We start from the raw sequence: 18,182 nt of genomic DNA on the forward strand, positions 1-18,182 counted from the left end.
ATGAATCTGCTGGGGGGAATCGTCAGTTATTCTTCAGTGTTTCCCCTACATGCAGTCAATAGCGGTGGTGCCCTGTTGCTTGATTTTTTAAATTATTATCCATTTTTTTTATGAGAGGAGATTGGGCTCCGTCTTATCGATGGATGGGAACAGAAACCCGATAATAATCGGGCGCTGCGATGAAGTTAGTTTTTATATTTAACTTAAGACTAACTTCACTGTGGTCTGGAAATGCTAGCTTGCTAGACGTCCCGGGCCAGTGAGGGCAATACATATTGTAGCTCCTATCTTTATATGCTTCTCTTTACACAGTACCTTTCCCCTTTACTGCCGATGGAGAAACTGCGAACGTTAACTTAAGCATTGTAAATGACAGACAGTGCAAACAATCAGGAAGAGGATCAGTGTCCAATACTAACCACCCTTTCTGTTTCAGTCTCCCCACTGCTTTTGTGTTGTGGTGAATTGCTGTCGTGTTGTGGTGAATTGCTGTTGTGTTGTGTGAATTGCTGTCGTGTTGTGTGAATTGCTGTCGTGTTATGGTGAATTGCTGTTGAGTTGTGTGAATTGCTGTCGTGTTGTGTGAATTGCTGTCGTGCTATGGTGAATTGCTGTTGAGTTGTGTGAATTGTTGTCCTGTTGTGTGAATTGCTGTTGAGTTGTGTGAATTGCTGTTGTGTTATGTGAATTGCTGTTGTGTTGTGTGAATTGCTGTTGTGTTGTGGTGAATTGCCTTCATGTTGTGGTGATTTGCTGTTGTGTTGTGTGAATTGCTGTCGTGTTGTGTGAATTGCTGTCGTGTTATGGTGAATTGCTGTAGAGTTGTGTGAATTACTGTCGTGTTGTGTGAATTGCTGTTGAGTTGTGTGAATTGCTGTCGTGTTGTGTGAATTGCTATTGTGTTGTGTGAATTGTTGTCGTGTTATGGTGAATTGCTGTTGAGTTGTGTGAATTGCTGTTGTGTTTTGTGATTTGCTGTTGTGTTGTGGTAAATTGCTGTCGTGTTGTGTGAATTGCTGTCGTGTTGTGTGAATTGCTGTCGTGTTGTGTGAATTGCTGTTGTGTTGTGTGAATTGCTGTCGTGTTGTGTGAATTGCTGTCGTGTTGTGTGATTTGCTGTCGTGTTGTGTGATTTGCTGTTGTGTTGCTGTTGTGGTTTGCACTTCAGGGTCACCGTACCTCTTTCACAAACTAACAAATGTGAAAGTTGAGAGAGGATGTCCCAAACACATGAGAGGTGGTTTGTTGTCAATACATTCATTAATGAGTGAGCTATTGCAAATCCAAACAAACCGCAATATACAGATATTTAGCCTGGTATAGATATCTGGCATAATGTGATGAAATTTCTTTGCTATACTGTATACTCCTCCTGACAGTAGAATAAGTCATCATAAACCAATCTCCCTGAGAAACTCATCACTCAATCTACAAAGCAATGGTTAAATGCCCATCCGTATGCCAAGTCATGCAAAAAAGATTTAAAAAATACTGTGATATACTGTGAAACCGGAATAGAAGTGAAAAATACCGTGGTATACGTTTTTGGACATGATACATCTGCCTCCCGAAATTCGTCCATGTCGGATAAACGCAATTTGGGGGGCTTCACTTTAGGAGGCGCCCTCTGGTGGACACCGCACCTCCAGTGCTCAGGCCCTCACCATAGGCCCCGACACACTTGACCACTTCCTTGTTATTGACTTCCCCCCTTGTCCCCTGTATTTCATACATAGGATATTTCAGAAGAAAGCGGGAAGCGTGCTGAAAGTGAATACGGTGCATATGTCTTCTTACAACTTTTTGATCTGACGCAAAAGTTAGAGGCCAAAAGTTGCCCGCGTGGGCAACTGTGCAAAACAGAATATACAGTGGACGCTGGTTTCTTTCTGTGAACCAACAGTTTGCAGTTGTCGAATGGGCACTCAATATTAATAGACTGTATATAAAAAGCACAAAAGAGACTAATCCCGTTCACGCCACTAGGCTGTGAGAACGAGATACGGCGTTCACGCGTCTCAGTTGTGTTTTTTCCGACGGACCTCGAAGGGGTCCCGGGCTTCCTAATCGCCTACAGCGGAAGCCAGCTGAGAGAAAGGGTAGAGAAGACAAGATGGCGGAGTGAGTGGGTTGCGCTTTGTACATACGGTTGCGACCCTCGAAGTTTGTCACAAACCACTTGAAGGGACTAAAAAAGCCCGAAGAACCAACGCCGCCACTGGGATTGTACTCGACGCGGCGCCTTCTGCCCCTCAGCACGGAGGAGGGACAGACGTTTTTTTGTTTTTTTCCCTTCTCCGCGGCGGCTAGATGCTAACGTTGGCTAGCGTCCGATTCGAATAGGGCTGCTACTTCGAGGTGGCTGGTGGCGAGGGCCGTGCGTGAGGTCGGAGGGAGCTGTTGATTTTTATTCCTAGAGGCTCTCGCGGGCGACACTCCGTGTCTCTCGGAGGGTTTTTATTGGTACTTGGTGGTCCCGTCGAGAAAGGGAACACCGCCAGGGGGGAAATCTATTTTCCACGGGGCCTGTTTGTGTTTGTTGTCGAGGGGGCAGCAGCTCGTCGCCAAGTGGACGCTCGGGACTCTGTATGTCCTGCTGACACCTGGCCCAGGCCGTCACACACAGTTCCGTAAAGCGAGTCGAGCGGAGGTCGTCGTCCGGCGGACGCGATGGCGAGCAGCAGCGGCTCCAAAGCCGAGTTCATCGTCGGTGGGAAGTACAAGCTCGTGCGGAAGATCGGATCGGGGTCTTTCGGCGACATCTATCTGGCCATCAACATCACGAACGGAGAGGTAACGTGGCGCCCACACGCACACAGCGGGGTTAAGAACCGAGGGGGGCTCGGTCCAAAGGGACCCGAGGCTGATTGCAACACAGCTCCGTGGGTTAGCATGTCTGTAGCTAGCCAGCTAGCTGCTACGTTGGCCGGGCTAATTTGTCTCAGCAGTAACTGGCGCAGTGACCACCGAGCTGTAAATACCACAATGCACACGTCACATGTATGTCATAGAAATGTAATGTATATGTATGTAATATTTGGTGTATATGCCGTTTCCAGGAGGTAGCTGTAAAGCTGGAGTCACAGAAAGCCAGACACCCACAGTTGTTATACGAAAGCAAGCTGTACAAAATCCTACAAGGGGGTGTCGGGATCCCACACATCAGGTAAGACTCGACCCCGACGAACGACTGACACATTGACACCTCACACCGCGGCCGTCGACACCACCGGGCGGCGGAGTGTCGGCGGTAGGCCCGTTAATCTGCCCGACGTCACTCGGTCCGGTTCGCTTCCGCGAACGCCTTTCCCCCCAAAAAATACCCGTCGTGTTGTGCTTCTGCTAAATGTGTCGTGTTCCGGGTTCGGACCCCGGCGAAGCACTCCGATCGCGATTCAACAGCTGATCGGTTCGAGCGAGTGCGAGGGGCAGAAATGGCCGCTCCTCTTTTGTTGTTAGCTCCCAACATGTCTTCCTCGGCCCTGTTAGAAAATGGCGGCGGGCACACAGGCGAAATCAACAATCCGAGCCCCGCGAGGCCGGAGTGTGTTCAGCCCCGCGATCTGAGCCCCCTGGCGACCCCCACACACCGTGTACCGAGCCGGACGGTGGTGGTCGTGTACAGGTGTGTTCGAGTGGGGTGTAGCCCCCTGGAGCATGTGCTGCTGTCCAGACTCAAGTACACACACCGTGTAGCAGCACTCCCAGCAGGCTTTCAGTTGTTCACCATGGAAACCCTCGACCTTCAGGTCATTGAATATTACCAGAAAGGTGTTCTTGTATGTGCCCTTAATCAAGGAAGACATCAATACTTACCACCAGATGTCGAACATTTGAAAGTACTGTAAACATGTTGGAATGGAAACACGAGCTCCATCGACAATGAAATGTTGCCTGTATCAGATACCAGATATCATTTAATATATATTTAATGTACGGAAATGCATTTAGTAATTCCACCAAAGGGCATTTGTCAAGCATTCTCATGGATCATTTACATATTTGTAGTGCTTATTGTTTAGAACATCTGTACTTAATATATTTAATACCATTATTGAAAATCTTTTAAACAGCGTCCAACTCTAATGAAAAATTATGTTAAATTGATAATGATTTCAATTCACACTCTGTTGTATAGTTTTTGGAAATAAGGCCCCAACTAACCAATTTATTGATGAATCTGTCGGTTAGTGTTTCCCAAACCCCAAGATGATGTTTTGTCCACACGCCAACTGCCATAGAGGAGCAAAGAAAGTAGAACATATTTACATTTGTGAAGCTGAAATCAGAGAATTTTGACTCTTTGTCCATAACGAGTAATACACTATCAAAATAGTTTAGTAGTCGATTACTAATCGATAAATTATCATGCACTACAGCTTGCACATGGCAGTGTAGAGAGGATGACTATGTACTGAACGCACACACACACACACACACACACACATCGATATGAGCACACGCGACTTGGAGGCCAATTGTGGATTTTTGTGTGCACTTCTTGCCATCAGAGAATTCTAGTGCTAGCAGCCAGTTGGAGGCACCAGGAAGTTCGTTTTAATAATTGGTTGTAAAGCTAGTGTCACTATGATTAATGGGAGGTTGTGTCAATAGCATTAACAGTACTGTAGTGATCATACAGAAGAACAGGAGGCCAGAGAACCAGTGTAGGTCAGATGTTTATTAAGTCCAACTCTGAATAACCACACGGAATAGGGCCGGACAGAACACACAGCAGAGGGACATGTCACTCTTTACTGGGTGGACACATTCACTGACAGCTTGGAAATCCCAGCGTCTCCCCCAACCGCTCTCCCACTCCCCTGACTGGCGGGCAGGGTCGCCACAGTTCTAATACCATGCTGTAAAAACACAGTTTTCTACAATTAAAAGTAAATACAAAACTACAAGCATGTAGTTAAATGTACTCAATTACGCAGAGAAATGCCCCCTGTACATATATACTATTATTTCAGGAGATTCTCATTATTCATTGAATGTAGGGAAAACATTCAAGAATAATATTGATAATGTTGGTATGCGATCATTATTTGACTTTTTCTGTGTCTTGATTGTGTGTAATGCCAGCTCTTAATAATAATCTTATTTTTATGCCTAGGACCTTTTTTCTTTTCACCGTGGTATCGAGTATTTTATTCTAATACTAGTATTATATGGAAGTTTGACATTTTGGTACCGTGACAACCCTACTCTTTGTAGTGTCTGGGCACATTGTGGATCTGACCTGACTTACAAACGCGTCTGCTGCTGTTATTGTTCACATGCTGAACCGAAAATCATGAAATAAATGTCCTCTCATAGGACAAGGCCATATATATGTCATATTTTATATGGGGTTACTTTTGGTAAGTTATTTTTTTCGCTTCAACTTTCATAGCATAGCCTTTCCACCTTCACTGTTACACAACAGGGACTGTTTGAATCATTGAATCGTTGCGCTGGCGGCTTCCTGTTAACTCCGTCTTGTTGGAGCCTGTTCAACCTGCTGGTCCTGCTGCCCCTCCTTCACTCTGTTCTATACAGCCACCACCGCCTCGGGTTCTTTCAACCCTTTTTATGCAGTGTAGCCTTATGGTGAATTAGAAGTTAAAAAAACCTCTGGTTATCTACATGGTAAACAGTATTGGCTAAGTGCACACTTGGATATCTGAGGTTGAAGATATTGACTGTATTTGTGTAAGGACAAGCTCTTTTGTCTAATAGAGCTGGCTTGTGCATCAGGATGATCATTGTGATTGCCCACTGAACATTTGTGCAGGTGACTGTTATTCACAGTGACGAGTGAGAGCCTGCCTGTTCGGTATGGTCAAGGTTTTCTCCCTGTTGCTGCTGACTGGGCAGAGGATGCAGCAAACATCTCTACGATGAGCAATAAGCTGTTTTATATCATCAAGTTTGAGAAAAGTAAGATGACGTAGGTAGACTGGGGCTTCAACCAACATCTATTTTCATAATCGATTAATCTGTTTATTATTACTTAAATTAATCTATTCATCGGAAAATAGACTAAAGCTACATTTGATCCTTTGCAGCAGTTTGTTTGAAAAACAAGTTGCACGTCTTGTACGATGGTCTTTCAAAGAACATGCAAATTAAAACAAATCAAATGTTTATGTTTGAAGAAATAACTCTTTAGACTGTCACTGAATAATGACATGCTATTACTTCAGTGTCTCTCCTACCTCATGGACGCTAATGTGCATTGTTAAGAAGTTGCTTGATAGATGATTGATGGATGTTATAGATATCTTATATGAAATCCAGGCACAATGAAAGTATGACTTTTTAAAATGATAATATCAGTAATATACATTTTGGATAGACAGACTTGGTTAACAGACGTTAAAAGGCTGGTCGTCAGCCTGTGGCCGTCACTCACAGCAGACGAGCTGCACATAGCTCAACTCATGGATGTATTTACACAAACCTTCCAGCAGGGAGTTTTGTTCTGTAGAATGTAACCGCTGAAAACCCTTTGTGTCTTTGATTCATTACTTTCTGTTCCCTATTGTGGGCGGCTGTGGCTCAGGAGGTAGTCGGTCGTCCACTGACCTGAAGGTTCGATGTTTGAATGGGTGAATGTGACTTTATAAATATACTCCATTACTATTGGCTCGCGCTCTTCATTCAGCCTGCAGGTCTCTCTCTCACCTCGTTGAAGACGTGTCCACCTTCAAAATAGTAACTGATGCCAACTGAAAACCTGACCTAACCCTGATTCACATGAACATGCTACAACTCATAGCAAAAATCACAGACCATTGCATATACATATTTTTTTCCTTAATATCAAATAGGATCTAATTTAACTATTCAATTTAAAAATATTATTTAATAAGTGCACATGTTTTAGATATTTTAAGACATCTGTAGAGACACTGAGGAAATTAATTCAATACGTAACACATCTTTATTTAGAAATATTAAACAAAAAAAAAACGTTTCACATTTTTTGATGGAAAGCACTTCATTGTGCTCAAGGGTAGTGAATATTGCCCAAAATGAGTATCATTAACATATACACACTTTTTTTTAATGCAAAAAATTACTTCATTGCCATAACAGTTTTTCACATCAATTTCTATTGTGATTTTGTTTTCAAGCATTATATTGAAAAAAACTATTCAAACAGTATAAAGGGTCTGACATCTTTTCAATAAGTCATTAAATATTATACATTACGCTAATGTCCTTGCAAGGCATCACATTCTCTTTGTCACTGACAGACAGTTGTGCACATTGTGCTTGTTATCTCTTGTTGGTGCAATTTTTTTACCTTGCTGCTAGATTGTTCATGTTTCTTGGTCTGTCACTCGGGGTTTCACAATCCAGGAGGGCCTGTGCTCACAAAACTGGGAGCGGGATGCCTTCAGGCTCCCCTCCTCTCTGAGGAATTTCTCCATTGTATCCGTGAGAAGCTCTTCCTGTAAATCTGTCCAGCCTTCCTGACTCTCCCGGTCTTACCATGGATGACTGTGCATGATCACCCATCCTCCTCCTTGTGGTTTGACTTGCAAGCAGCACTGTGGATCTGTTTTAGTTTCTTCTTCAGACAGTCGAGTTCCTTTTTTTGTCTTTTAGCATCTTCTGTTCCTCAGTTTGTAAGATTTTTTTCCGCTTTGGTGTCGATTTCTGAGGTGTAATGTTTTCATATATTGGTTGGAGAAGCCTAATTGATCGTTGGGATTGGTGGTTAACGTTGATGTTCTTTACTTAAAATTAAATTATGAGAGCATCTTCTATTCCTTTACCCAGGCTTTGGACTTAACTGTTAAAGTGCTGTAATGTTGATTAGGGTTGTGCCATATCATACCCTCCACGTTAATACGGTATACAGTTTTTGAGTTAAAAGTGGCATATTGCGATATCAATGATATAGCAACGCAATTACATATGACACATTTACGTTCCCTAGCGCTCATGCACTGAACAACGACACAAGCCTCAAGATCCTTATCGTTTCTCAAAGATATAGACTTTTGCATTTTTGCAAACAAAGCCTGGAGGTTTTTATCCATCTGCCAGGACCTGTCTGTCTACGTCATGCATCAACGTGACAGCACCTATTTTCTTACGAGCTAGCGCTTAGCATGCATGCTAACCCCCTGAGCCACAGAGTGAAACACAGCGTGGTGAACAGTCTAAAGTCTGACTGTACTTCAACAGAGAAAGAGACAAGGAAAAGTGCTATAAATGTGGAGCGTTTATTAGCGTTTAATGACTGTAAACAGGAACAAATGTACTTTTTCAGGAGGATGATTTGAGTTCTACATTTTGTAAATGGAAGCTCTTCTTTGGCGATATTATTAAGCATTGTTAAATTTTATTATCCTATCTGAGTCGTCACTGCTTTGGTTTGCTGCTGCCTGCCGCTGAATGCTGAGGGGAGGGGGCTGCCCAATCTCCTCTCGTAAAATACATGAATAAAATAATTCAGTAGCGGCGGGTCTGTGCGGGGGAAAGTTGTAATGGGAATGTCTTTTTTAACAAAAAACTATACATAGTTATCTCATCACAATAATTTTTTTCATATTGATCGACATATACCACGATAAAAGTCAAATCACTATTGCTGTCAAGCTTAAAGTTTGTGAGCTGTAAAGATATAATATTTAAACCAAAGTAAATTTTGGTTTAAGTATTATTTATTTTCTGTGAGAAGTTGAACATGACAAATGTAGGATATTATACAACTGCTGCTGTATAATGTAGTTGTATAAATACAGTTGCTATAAACGCTTTCGACACAGTTTGCGGCGCACGTGATGCTACTACTCTGCTTCTTGTCGGACTTATATATAAATATTCCTCGGACCTTCTTTTAAACAATGTCTTCGTCTTTTGAGCTTCGTGTCCGTCGGGACGTCTTCTTCAGTAACGCTGTCGCTCGAGTTAACATTTCCTGTTTTAATTTTTTCTTTTCTTTTCTCTCGCTCTCACTCCTGACGGATTGATGAGCTGCTGCCGACTGCTTCTCCGCTCTGTGTTGTGTGAGGCTGTAACCCCTGATCCTCTGACCCCAGCCACATGATTGGTTCAGCACTGCGCTATTCTCATTGTCATTGGCTGTTAGTGTTGTCTGTCAAAACATGGATGGAATAAGTTCTATCAACGTTATATTGACCGTGTCTTAAATGTATATGGAGGAAAGATATTTTGCGATAATTATCGTTATCACTTTTGTTGCTCAAGGAGAAGGGCAGTCTACAACATGCCGTTTCACATGTAGTATATTCCCACCAACATTCAGCGAGGAAGAATACCAGAGTCAGAGCCAATCAGAGACGAAGGCCCGCCCCTACTCTGCCTCTGATTGGCTCAGATTGTGGTATTCTTCCTCGTCTATGTTGGTGGGTAAAAACACAGACAGAGCAGCTAAATGTGAGGTGCAACCATGGAATATTTTTGAAAAAAGGCATTTGTATTTTATTTTTATAAACAGTGAATGTTTGCAGTTTGACTGGCGTTTGTTTGGATTGTTGTTTAATTTGATGCTTTGTTAATTAAGCATTATGTTATTCTTTTTTGTTTGCAGTAATAAATGCTGCTGCTTGCAAGCACCAATAAAATGTTATATGCCTATATAAATATATATATATACTTATAGTTAGTAACGTCTAACTTTTGAACTGTAATATATACTTGTCACAAAAAAATGCACTAGAGGTTTATCTACCTCTTTATATTATACAAACCTGTCTTCTGACGGTTGTTATATACACGTATATGTGTGTTTATTGAATTGTTACATTATTCCTTTGACGAGTCCCATCACTCTACACACATGTACTTTCATATATTATTTTCTCAAAATATAGCTGTTTGCTATATAATTTATTGTGTACAGTACGAGAAATAAAACATTTCTCTATTATCATTTTGTTTAATTTTTATGGACTAAAAAGGGAAAAAGAACAGAGGAGTACCTTTAAAGTACTGGATCGATGAGAGTAGTAATACCTTTAATATCTAAAAATAACACACAACATTTAATTGATCCATTTATTACAGTAATTTATAAACCTTTCTAATGGTGTAGATAGATGAAATAAATGTAGTTTATGATGTGCAATAAAGTTATTTATAAAGCTTTACATGATTTGAAAGAGCATGTCTTATTACCTTATAACCGTTAGCACTTTGAGATTGCTTTTAGCAATGAAAAGTGTTCTATAAATGAAATTTATTATTATAAGGCAATAGAAATCTTTGCTGTTCTTGAACCCCAACAATAAACAATCAATCCAGATTGACATTAGAACCTGACAACCTCAGGCGTTGGCCCTCAGGTGGCAACCGAAACACGCTACAGGGCAACTATGACAGTCCAGTGTTTTCAAACACACATGCTACATTTATATTTTCTTTTCTTAGTTTAGATACTGTTGTTTTGGCCTTGTTATCTTTTGCATAATTGTTTCTTAATATACAGTCGGGGGTATCTAATGTGAACATTGCCAACCTCTGACCGTTAGAACTCCAAATCCATTGCTAACTACCAATATGGTGATATTGTTTGTGATTATTGATTTAATTCCAAATTGATAGTATATTGTAAATGAGACTGAATCAGTAAATTGTCTATCATTTGCCTTCCTTTGAAGGGTGGAATACAGTAATTTGTATTCAGGGCTCCAGACAAATAGTTTTTACTAGGAGCACTGAAGCCCCTCACAGAACATTTAGGGGCACATTTGACACATATTCACGTCATGTATTAATAAAAACAATACCTTTGTCAACACACCCAATCTTATGAAAGCCAAACAGTATGTAATCAGTGTTTAACATGTGGAGCTGGTTCAAACCCTTCCTCATTCTAATCTTGTCACCAGGTGGTATGGCCAAGAGAAGGACTACAATGTCCTAGTCATGGACCTACTTGGACCCAGTCTGGAGGATCTGTTCAACTTCTGCTCTCGCCGCTTCACCATGAAGACGGTCCTCATGCTGGCAGACCAGGTAATCTTCTGAAGCAGTGAACATGCCTGTGGAGCATAGTTAAATATAAATCGTAGGGTGGTGCTGCCCTCAGCAAGAAGATCCTAGTTCCCTGGATGTTGACCCCTAATCAATGACAGTGTGAAAGTATCAGTGTGTACCTCCTGTTTCGGCAGACAAGATAAGTCGTTTGTTTCCAAGTCAAGTAAAATAAATCACTTTCTTTATTTGAATGGGAGGATAGTGTTAACTGTGTGACTTTCTTTTCATCTTCAGATGATCAGCAGAATTGAGTATGTACACACAAAGAACTTCATCCATAGAGACATCAAACCAGACAACTTTCTCATGGGCATCGGTCGTCATTGTAATAAGGTAAGACATCATGGGACCCTGTACGTAGTAGTATGGATTTTTGAAGGTCTATGTAGAGCTATTAGTATGTCATGTAGCCATGTTTACTTCACAGTGCTAGTACCAAGATGACCTACACATTTATGAGAAATGATGATGCCACATCTATGCTCTTACTGCATCTAAAAGAACTTTCTCCTGGCTAAGACATACTTATTCTTTCTACAGTGGAAATCAAACCTTGTTCAGTAAGTTGGTCCCAGTAATATGTTGCACATTGAAGGTTCTTAACTTACACCTTGTGAAGTAGCTCCAAGTCTGGAGACAGGCCCGCTCTTAATCAATAGGAGCCTCTGCCTGTTTTGGGTCAGAAGGTCTCAAGTAACACTTGAGAAATTGAACTTTTAAGCAGTGCATGAAGCACTTAAGAGATGAAGCACTTTCCTTAATATAGGGATAGGAGACATTTACAATCAAAATTATTTTATTTTGGATAGAAAAGTGTCAACGGTTTTTAAAAATATATATTATATATTATCATGAAAATTGGATTTCCATTGTTTACTTTATAAGCATGCAGGTCGCACCAGCAACAGTCGTCATAGAAGAAATCGTAAATGTAGTGGTTTCAAGACCGCTCGGCTTTCTGTGGACTTGCCAAACCCTTTGTAGATTTTCTACTGTGGCGTTCAACTCTGCTTCAAGATCTGCAAAGTAGGAATTTATTCCAAATGCGTAATTTTTTCCACATCATTCTGGCGTTGTTGTTACTTGGTCATGTGTCACAGTGTCAGTGCTTGTAATGTGACTGTACACAAAACTATCACTGAGACCCCATTCCATGCGTCTGGGGAGATAGACTTCAGTACTCTCATATGGTCAGGCTGTGTTACAATTGCAATCAGATCACAAAGAACTAGAGATGGGTGCGGACACCCCGTATTAAAAGAACCCTGTGGCTAAATGACTGAAGACCGTAGTATCAATAGGCTCCTACATTATCACTTCTGTTTGTACTGAAAAATTAAGGAAAATTAGTTTTCCTATTAATTATTGCTACATAAATGTTATCTTGCACATTTTATTTTAACAAATTTCCATTCCACACGTTCTCTCTCCATCTCACTCACATGCACTGCACCAGCACATGTCAACTACACAAACAAATGACAGTGTCGGACAGAACTATATGTTCAAAAGTCTGCTTGCACTGCTTACACTCTTACGGGTCGAAACACAAGACGGCTGTAGTTCAGGAGTTAGAGAGGTCGCTTCCCCCAGTCTGCCTCTCCTTGGGCAAGACACTTGCCCTTAAATCGCCTCTGACAGCTCTTCCAACAGTGTACAAATGTGGCAGCGCTGTATTAATGTGTGAATGGATGAATTTGACTTGTACTGTAACAGGTGGTCCATAAGATTAGATAAGCGCAACACGTCTCATTTATTTTAACCGGATTGACGCGGGGTGGAGAAATAATTAATCCAGGAGTAGCTACAGTAGCTCACATCAGCTGGTTGAAAATCAGCAATGTTCCCCTCTTTAGCAAATCAGCGTTTTACCTAGCACGTTGAAATGATACTTGATATATGCTGCGTTTCAGTTGAACCTGGAACTTAGAAATTCCAACTTCAGTTGGAATTTTCAAGTGGAGCATCACCTGAAGTCAGAAATTCCTAGCCCCCTGAGAAACCCTGCAACCCCGACCTCACAATCCAAAAAAGCTGCTTCATTCATCAACAGTAGTGAAAGTATTATTATTATTAAAACTTTATTATATCCTCTGGGAACTGGAAAACCTCAAATTCCAAGTTCATCTGGAAAGCAGCAATAGATCCAGGAAAGTCGACGAGTAAGACATCAAGTGACGTACCTAATTAGCCATGTACCTTTGTTAACTTGACGTGGGGACAATGACTGGAATGAAAGAAATATGCCTTTGAGTAGATTTATCTATGGTCTTGCTATAACATGAAACACATTGTGTTAAAACAGTAGTTTTTAAATTTTTAAATTAGTGGGAGACATCTTGAGTCCTGTCAGGCTCTGTGGGAGTACTACACTGTGTATGTGTTTCCTTTTGTTGGTGCTGATGGTCCATTTACGTCGGCTCACACCTACAGCGATGGCATCTGATACATCATCACCCCCAGCAGCGGCAGCTGGGAATCATGTCGATGGCACGTTCAGCACAATGGTGACAACTGGTTCTCAGGTTCAGTGGCAGGGCTGCAGACTGAAAGACACACCACACACACACACATCAGAGATATTCTATGTTATGAGAAATGTACAAATAATAGATTTTTTAAAATTAAAACACTGGTTGCATTGTGTATTTGAGAGGAATAGATTGAACGCATGTCTGAATTACTTGTTAGCCTCCCCTGAACTGCACAGGTTAACCCACAGTTTCAAACCCTCATCAGTATGATAGAAGGATCAAAAAAAATCTCACTACTGTAGTATACTCTTTATACCATTAAGTATCTGTTTGTTTATAGGAGCGCATTGGCTGAGTAAATCACCAACCACACTTCACTAACATCCAGTCAAGTCAAGCTCTGTTTTCTATGACATGTATGTGGTTTGTCAGGTTTTTATTGTAGACTGTTAACATTTAAGGCAATTCACTTGGTTTCAGCTGCTTAAACAACAATAGACAAGATTTTGGGTATTCCCAAACCTTTTGAATGATAGTGTAGATAAATCATCAGGCACTGATCTGCTGTAATCTGCCAGGAAGATTAATTGTATTTATTCAATTTAATTAAAAAAAGATGGAAGTAACGAGGCCTGGTGTTCGGAACTCTACCTGAAATACTCTTTCAGACTAAGGAACTTTTTTGCTAATATCACGATAAAAATGTGCTTCACTATACAGCAACTGTTATAAATGAAACAAAAGTAACTGACCGTTAGGCATCTTTTTAACAATATAACCATAACCCAAAAAATCCTATTGGCTCTGCCAGAATACGGTCTGGATCTCCTCAATTGGGAAGTGGTTTCCCTCCAGCAGAAATTTTGCCGGTCCAATCACAACAGATTTTCTGATAAGGGGCGGTGTTTATACCATGACACAGAGAGAAGCGAGTTTTGTAAACAACGAAGATGGCTGCTGCTGATGAATCATCATCACAGACATCACGTCATCTCCTCTCTGCTCTAGTCTGTTGACGTGTTCATGTCGCTCAACAGACGTCACATGATTCCTCTGCGACCGTTGGTAACGCCTCTTGTAAATCTAAAATGAACCGAGAGGTCCCAGACTACTACACATTTGAATATTAGTCTGACTCCAACAGGCTAGGTGTCCACACTTACAGTTAGTCACACAATACAGTGCTGTCACTGAGATCTCAATCCCATTGATCGCCTCTGGTCAAAGGTGTAAAACCAAGTTTCCTGTCATATATATAACATTTTGTTAGCCATTGCAGACAATGGCAACATTTGGTCAGGTTAAAGCATTTCACCAGCTTCTAAAGTTAAGAATATAAGGTTTGCCCCAGGCCAGTTGTGCAAACAGCCCAACTTCCACTGTTTCCTGCCTATGAACCTTAGATGTGACTACCTTGCTGTAGCTAGCATTTGAGCCCTGATGCTGCAGTCTGGATCTGTCTGTTGCAGACAAATGTCCCTTAAACATGAAGTCTAATAAGAATATTTCAAACACAATAGAATTGTTTTAACTGAAGAGTTTTGAGGAGACTGTTGTGTTTCAAAATCTTTTATGATTATGACTTTGACAGAGGGGTCACTTTACAGTTATAAAGTCAGAACTGCTTTAAGACTCCTCCGCACTGTCAACTAAAAATGAAATAATGGAAACTATCAAAGAGCCGAGTCTAAACTTTACTTTAAGTGGGTTTACATCCGTTTAGAAAAGAACTGTGTTGGAGCACAAACAGCCCTCTGTTCATGATTTCAAATGTAATCATTATATTTAACATTTGGTTACCTTCTGAAGTAAATGGTGAATGGACTGTATATATGTGTGTGTGTATATATATATATATATAACCTTTCAGGTCACATTGACCCATTCACACACTTCCAAACAACACTTCTATACACTCAAAGAAGAATGTATGTAACTTTCATGCCAATTGACTTTTCTTTCTTTTTTGTGAGCGGTGTTTTCGGGGCTCTCGAAGTTATTGCTGTTTAACTTCATTAACATAATTAGTTGGTTTTTTTTTTTACAACAGCTGCGGTTGTGGAGCTGAGTTGCCCCAGAAGTTTTTCAGAAATGCTGATTGAGAGGTCTCAATTCAGCAGGCTTTTGTTTTCAACTTTACACTCAAAGTTCGTAATGAGCACACTGCTGTGTTACCTAGGGTTAGCATGGCAAACCAAAAGGCAAGGTTTTGTATATTCTTGCTTCGAAAAACATATTGTTTGGCTTTCATGTTATCTCACATACTTTGTTATCTGGAATTTACCATCATTAGTTCACATACCTTTATATTTGCCGGTGGCTCAGATTGGGCCAAGACTCGGCTTGTCTGTGGTGCCTTTTTTTTTTGTACAATACGTCTCAATCCATGTTCCAGATTTGTTCTGGGCTCTGTTGTACACAGGAAAGTTAATATGACCTAGTAAACATTGTTCCTCGATCAGCCTTTAGTTTGACCAGAAAAGGACAATTGCAGAGCACATGCTAGTCTTTGCCGAGACATTTTGTCCTGAAGCTGGGCCTGCTGTTGTCTGGGTAGCCTCTGTAACTGCAGGGACACTTGTGTGTTGGAGTAATCTTTAATAATTTGTTTGTTTCTAAAATACTAATGAGCTCTGCAGTGTAAACCACATTAAGTCAGACCTAACTCTGCACAGAGTTTTTGTCCATCAGAGTTAATCATTGACAGGGCTCCAGTTGACCAGTGGACATCTTAATCTAATGCAGAAGATAGTCAATTGCACTTTACAGCAGTTTTATCAACAATCAACATTTGGTCCAATACTTACCCAACTGTATAGATTTTTAGTCGCAAACGATATAAGTTTTGCATGTATTTAAGAGACAGGAACTCTCTTTGTTATTGATGGCCTGTGAACTACTTCACACTTCAGGGGCTTCTTAAAGTCAGCAGATATTTAACATGCATTCTTTGTGTTGATGGTGGAGAGTGGACAACCGTCTGCTGCCCCTTCCCTTCAGGTCTGCACTGGCCTTTAATGTCAGACATGATACTGACGTCTCCTTATTACCATTCCATTTGCAGAGGCACCTTTGGATTCTTGTTGTACAGGGTTGATCTTTCCACGGTTGTCCTGACAGAAGGAAATCACGTGGTTTCTTCTAGAAAGATGTCCAGAATGATCATATCTGTACCACAAAGATTTAAAGTGAACTGGATGTACCGAGGGTGGTGCCTATCGTAGCTCTACAATATACTGTCAGGTGTATTTGTAAGGGAGCAAATCATTTGGGTGCAACCAGAAGTGCTTGTTGTACTCATGCTTTTTGTGACTGAAGGTGGATAGAGGCTGTGTGATTTTGACCCCTGCCCCTCTACTGTCTGCCCTAGTGTTTAGACTCGTCAGTGGGGAAGAGGAAAAGAAGCTTGGCTGTTAGCTCTTCTCAGGACCCATCTTTCTCAGGATTAAACCAGGTGTGACCTTTACCACAACACCAGCTGCCTCACAACAGCAGTTGTCGCTTTCAAATCATACCCTACACTGGTTTAAAGTGAATCAGACCACCAGCACCCAACTTGCACTCATAACCCCCAAAGTATGCACTCTTCCATGCAGTGTGAACTTCAGTATATTGGAAGAGCAATGCTAACTTCCCATTAGCATTGCAAAGGGAGTAGCTATTGTCCCTATTTGTTGTAAAAGGGGTTCTAGTCCCTCCAATCGAATGGCTTCTTTTCCTGTTTGAAAGGCCACTTCCTCTGTCTTTAATGTGATGTTTGGCCCATCAAAGTGCAATACAGTCATTCTACAACAATTCACATTTAACTAAAGCCTAACCTGAAATCCCTGAACTTTATTATAATCTTGTCCTTGTTTTATCATATATATATATATAGCAGTGTAACTAAGATTTAGAGATGTGTTATCCACAACTGATATTTAATAAGAAATCATATGGATAAATCACATAGCAGAAAGCATCCCATCAAAAACATTTTCAATAATGTTTGTATGTATAAAATGTGTGTTTTTTTAATATTTTCTTGAATATTGAATAGGTGAATCCTAGCCCAGACACCATTTAGATGATAACGTATCAAGTGAATCATTAAGGTACAAACAAACCAACCATACGCACTACCAGCCCACCATTCACAATTTAGGGTGTGTATCTGATTAGAGTGAAAACACTCAGAATGGCCTGGTCAACGTTAGATCCATGTGATAAAGGAGTGGTTACTGATAATATAAGAATTTTAAAAAGCCTCTCTTGACTTGTGTGCAGGCTAATGTTGTCACAGGAGCTTGTGACTCACTTAGATTTACATTAGTCCATTAGTCAACATGTTATGTTAATGTTGAGTTACCAACAGAAATATCATTCTTCTAAGTATCTAAATATTTGACCTGTTTTTTTTGTTTGTTTTTAATCCTATGGCATTGAAAATCGTTATCAAAAAAAGAACCAGAATCCATATGCAGAATTGTAATTGCCAAAAAATTCAAACGATACCCATCCCTAGGACAGAGACGGCAAAAGAAGAGGATTTAACATCTAAAAGTCAGGTTACATAGATTTTACAGTTTAAAAGAAAATTCACCATAGATGGGGTAGGCGGTATCTCCAATAAATTCCATGCATCGTGGCTTGTTGTACATGAGATATATTACTATCGCGACTACAATCTGTCATGTATAATTTTGTTAAGCTTAACAAAATCCT

General features: G+C 40.7%; 1 protein-coding gene across 4 annotated transcripts in view; it reads left to right on the forward strand.

Annotated features, from left to right (window-relative positions):
• The first annotated feature begins 2,081 nt into the window (after nucleotides 1–2,081).
• csnk1a1 (casein kinase 1, alpha 1) overlaps nucleotides 2,082–18,182 on the forward strand; it is a 32,288-nt gene continuing 16,187 nt past the window's right edge. For 2 of the 4 annotated variants that reach the window (XM_035649030.2, XM_035649031.2), the window contains exons 1-5: nucleotides 2,082–2,793; nucleotides 3,060–3,166; nucleotides 10,857–10,983; nucleotides 11,239–11,337; nucleotides 16,849–16,932. In XM_035649030.2, the coding sequence (XP_035504923.1) occupies nucleotides 2,671–2,793; nucleotides 3,060–3,166; nucleotides 10,857–10,983; nucleotides 11,239–11,337; nucleotides 16,849–16,932 (540 nt within the window). In that variant the 5' untranslated portion in view covers nucleotides 2,082–2,670. The remainder of the gene's footprint in view (nucleotides 2,794–3,059; nucleotides 3,167–10,856; nucleotides 10,984–11,238; nucleotides 11,338–16,848; nucleotides 16,933–18,182) is intronic. The other 2 variants (XM_035649032.2, XM_035649033.2) reach the window with 2 other exon arrangements.

Source organism: Scophthalmus maximus, chromosome 9 (assembly GCF_022379125.1).
Source record: "Scophthalmus maximus strain ysfricsl-2021 chromosome 9, ASM2237912v1, whole genome shotgun sequence".
Lineage (NCBI taxonomy): Eukaryota > Metazoa > Chordata > Actinopteri > Pleuronectiformes > Scophthalmidae > Scophthalmus > Scophthalmus maximus.